This window comes from Zingiber officinale, chromosome 11A, assembly GCF_018446385.1.
Source record: "Zingiber officinale cultivar Zhangliang chromosome 11A, Zo_v1.1, whole genome shotgun sequence".
NCBI classification, from domain to species: Eukaryota; Viridiplantae; Streptophyta; class Magnoliopsida; order Zingiberales; family Zingiberaceae; genus Zingiber; species Zingiber officinale.
This window is the reverse complement of record NC_056006.1, coordinates 9,783,718-9,785,630: the sequence shown is the minus strand read 5'-3', so window position 1 is coordinate 9,785,630 and position 1,913 is coordinate 9,783,718. Positions and strand designations below refer to the sequence as shown.

General features: G+C 36.7%; 1 protein-coding gene across 1 annotated transcript; it reads left to right on the top strand.

Annotated features, from left to right (window-relative positions):
* The first annotated feature begins 292 nt into the window (after nt 1-292).
* Nucleotides 293-1,605, top strand: LOC122032269 (protein LURP-one-related 10-like). The gene is made up of 3 exons (XM_042591548.1): nt 293-709; nt 1,065-1,286; nt 1,358-1,605. Exons 1-3 carry the CDS (start codon nt 398-400, stop codon nt 1,487-1,489), a joined length of 666 nt encoding a protein of 221 aa, XP_042447482.1. The 5' UTR covers nt 293-397; the 3' UTR covers nt 1,490-1,605.
* Nucleotides 1,606-1,913: the final 308 nt, after the last annotated feature.

Genomic DNA, 1,913 nt, shown 5'->3' with positions numbered 1-1,913 from the left:
ACGTTGGGGGCGAACGATATCGCCTTTTGCCACTCATTAAGTAATTCATTATATTAGCCAGAAAAAGAAGAGAATGGCTAGTGATTTCCTCTGGTTCGGCCACTAATGGCCTTCTTCTCCCCTGGTTTGTTTTAATTAACTAATCCACAGGCGGCCTCTCCTCGTTCGCCCACCGGTTTTATTTTTGTTAAATGTGGCAAAAAAAATAATAATAATTCGCTCGTTCAACGTCACCGTCAACCTGTCACATAGAATCATTTATTTTTGTTAATTGATTCTTCGAGGAAGCTATCAATCGTCCTCAGTATTACTTAATGATCAATTGCAGCACCACACGATTTCACATAGAGAAGAGACAGAGGGTTGATCAACAAGCTGTAAGTTAAGTAACCTAATCATGGCAGATGAAGGGACGAGCACGGGGATTTTGCCTGCGGCGGCGGAGGCCGCGGCGGTAGAGGCGGAGGCGGAGGCTGAGGCGGTGGTGGTGGTCGGGCAGCAGTTCGCCGCCGCGCAAGCCATGAATCTCACCATCACCCGCTACGATGTGTTGACCTTCATGGACGTCGACCTTTACAGGGTGGCGGACGCCAACGGAACCATGGTCTTCAAGGTGAACCGCGTCCTCTTCAACAGCCGCCGGATCCTCCTCAACGCCGCCGGCAACGTTCTCCTCACCATCAAACCAGACCGCTCCGACGGATTTCGGGTAATAATATTTCGTTTATTCATTTTGCACCCTCATATATTTAATTTTTAAAATCTCCCGAAATTTAATATCTTTGTTTTTTTCCTGGCCGAATATTTATTTTAATATTTTGCACTTCAATTTTCAAAATAACCCCCAATATTTTTTTGTTCCTGTTAAAACATCTGTAATATTTATATGCCAAAATATTTGTTTTTCATAACAATAATTTACAATTAAATATTTCAAAAAAATTATTTAATTTGTTTATATATATATATAGAAACTTATACGTGCATATTTTGAAATTTTTTTTTAAAGTCGAGTATAAATTACTGAAAATGTTACTATAAGAATTTAAATCCTCGATCTTTAGGGATTCGAACTTCGCGACCCATGGAAGGTATACAGAGGATACAGCAGCAGTCCCAATGATCTGCTGTTCACCTTAAAAAGGTGCAGCCTGTTTGAGTGCGACAAGTACAAAGTGATCTTAGCCCCCAACGAAGCTGCCACGTGTGATTTTATGATAAATGGAAATGGAAGGAACGCCAGATGCACCATTTCTATTGGCCAATCTAATACCATCATCGCCCAAGTAAGCATATTGTTATATATAATTAATATATATTAATATATATATATATATAATTGAAGGATCTATCGCAGATGCAATGCGAAAGGGCATTTTTGCGACCGAGCAAACCGATTGTGACCGTGAATTCTAACGTTGACCACGTCTTCATTGTCTCGCTAATAATCATCCTTGAAGAGATTCGTCGTAGTTCTAGAGGCAGATGATAGTGTATATTTGGGTTGATTCATCATGATATATGTACGAATCTAGCACATTTATATTTGGGTTGATTCATCGTGATATATGTACGAATCTAGCACATTATAATAAAAAAATGATTATATACATTTAGACGTCTTTCAGACGGCTAGAATTATATATGAGTAAAAGGTGGCAAGATTTTTTTTTCAAAAAGAAAAACAGTTATAAGATTTAGTTAAATTTTTATTATTATTATTATTTTTATTATTATTTATATGAAATTTTATGTTTTAGAATATTTTTTGGGGTTTCAAATGTGTCCATTTTGTTAGTAGTTATAGATTAGATGGTTTGTTTGTTAATATTTTTTATATTAAAATGTTTACAAATTTGGGGATGTATTCGTTATCCCTAGGAATATCACTTATGATATTAGATTGTTATCAA

Bases quoted from the DNA above. Each gene is read 5' to 3' on its own strand.
- LOC122032269 (XM_042591548.1), top strand. From the start codon at position 398: ATGGCAGATGAAGGGACGAGCACGGGGATTTTGCCTGCGGCGGCGGAG. The intron at 710-1,064 runs GTAATAATATTT...CTCGATCTTTAG, and splicing joins ACCGCTCCGACGGATTTCGG to GGATTCGAACTTCGCGACCC. The intron at 1,287-1,357 runs GTAAGCATATTG...GATCTATCGCAG, and splicing joins CTAATACCATCATCGCCCAA to ATGCAATGCGAAAGGGCATT.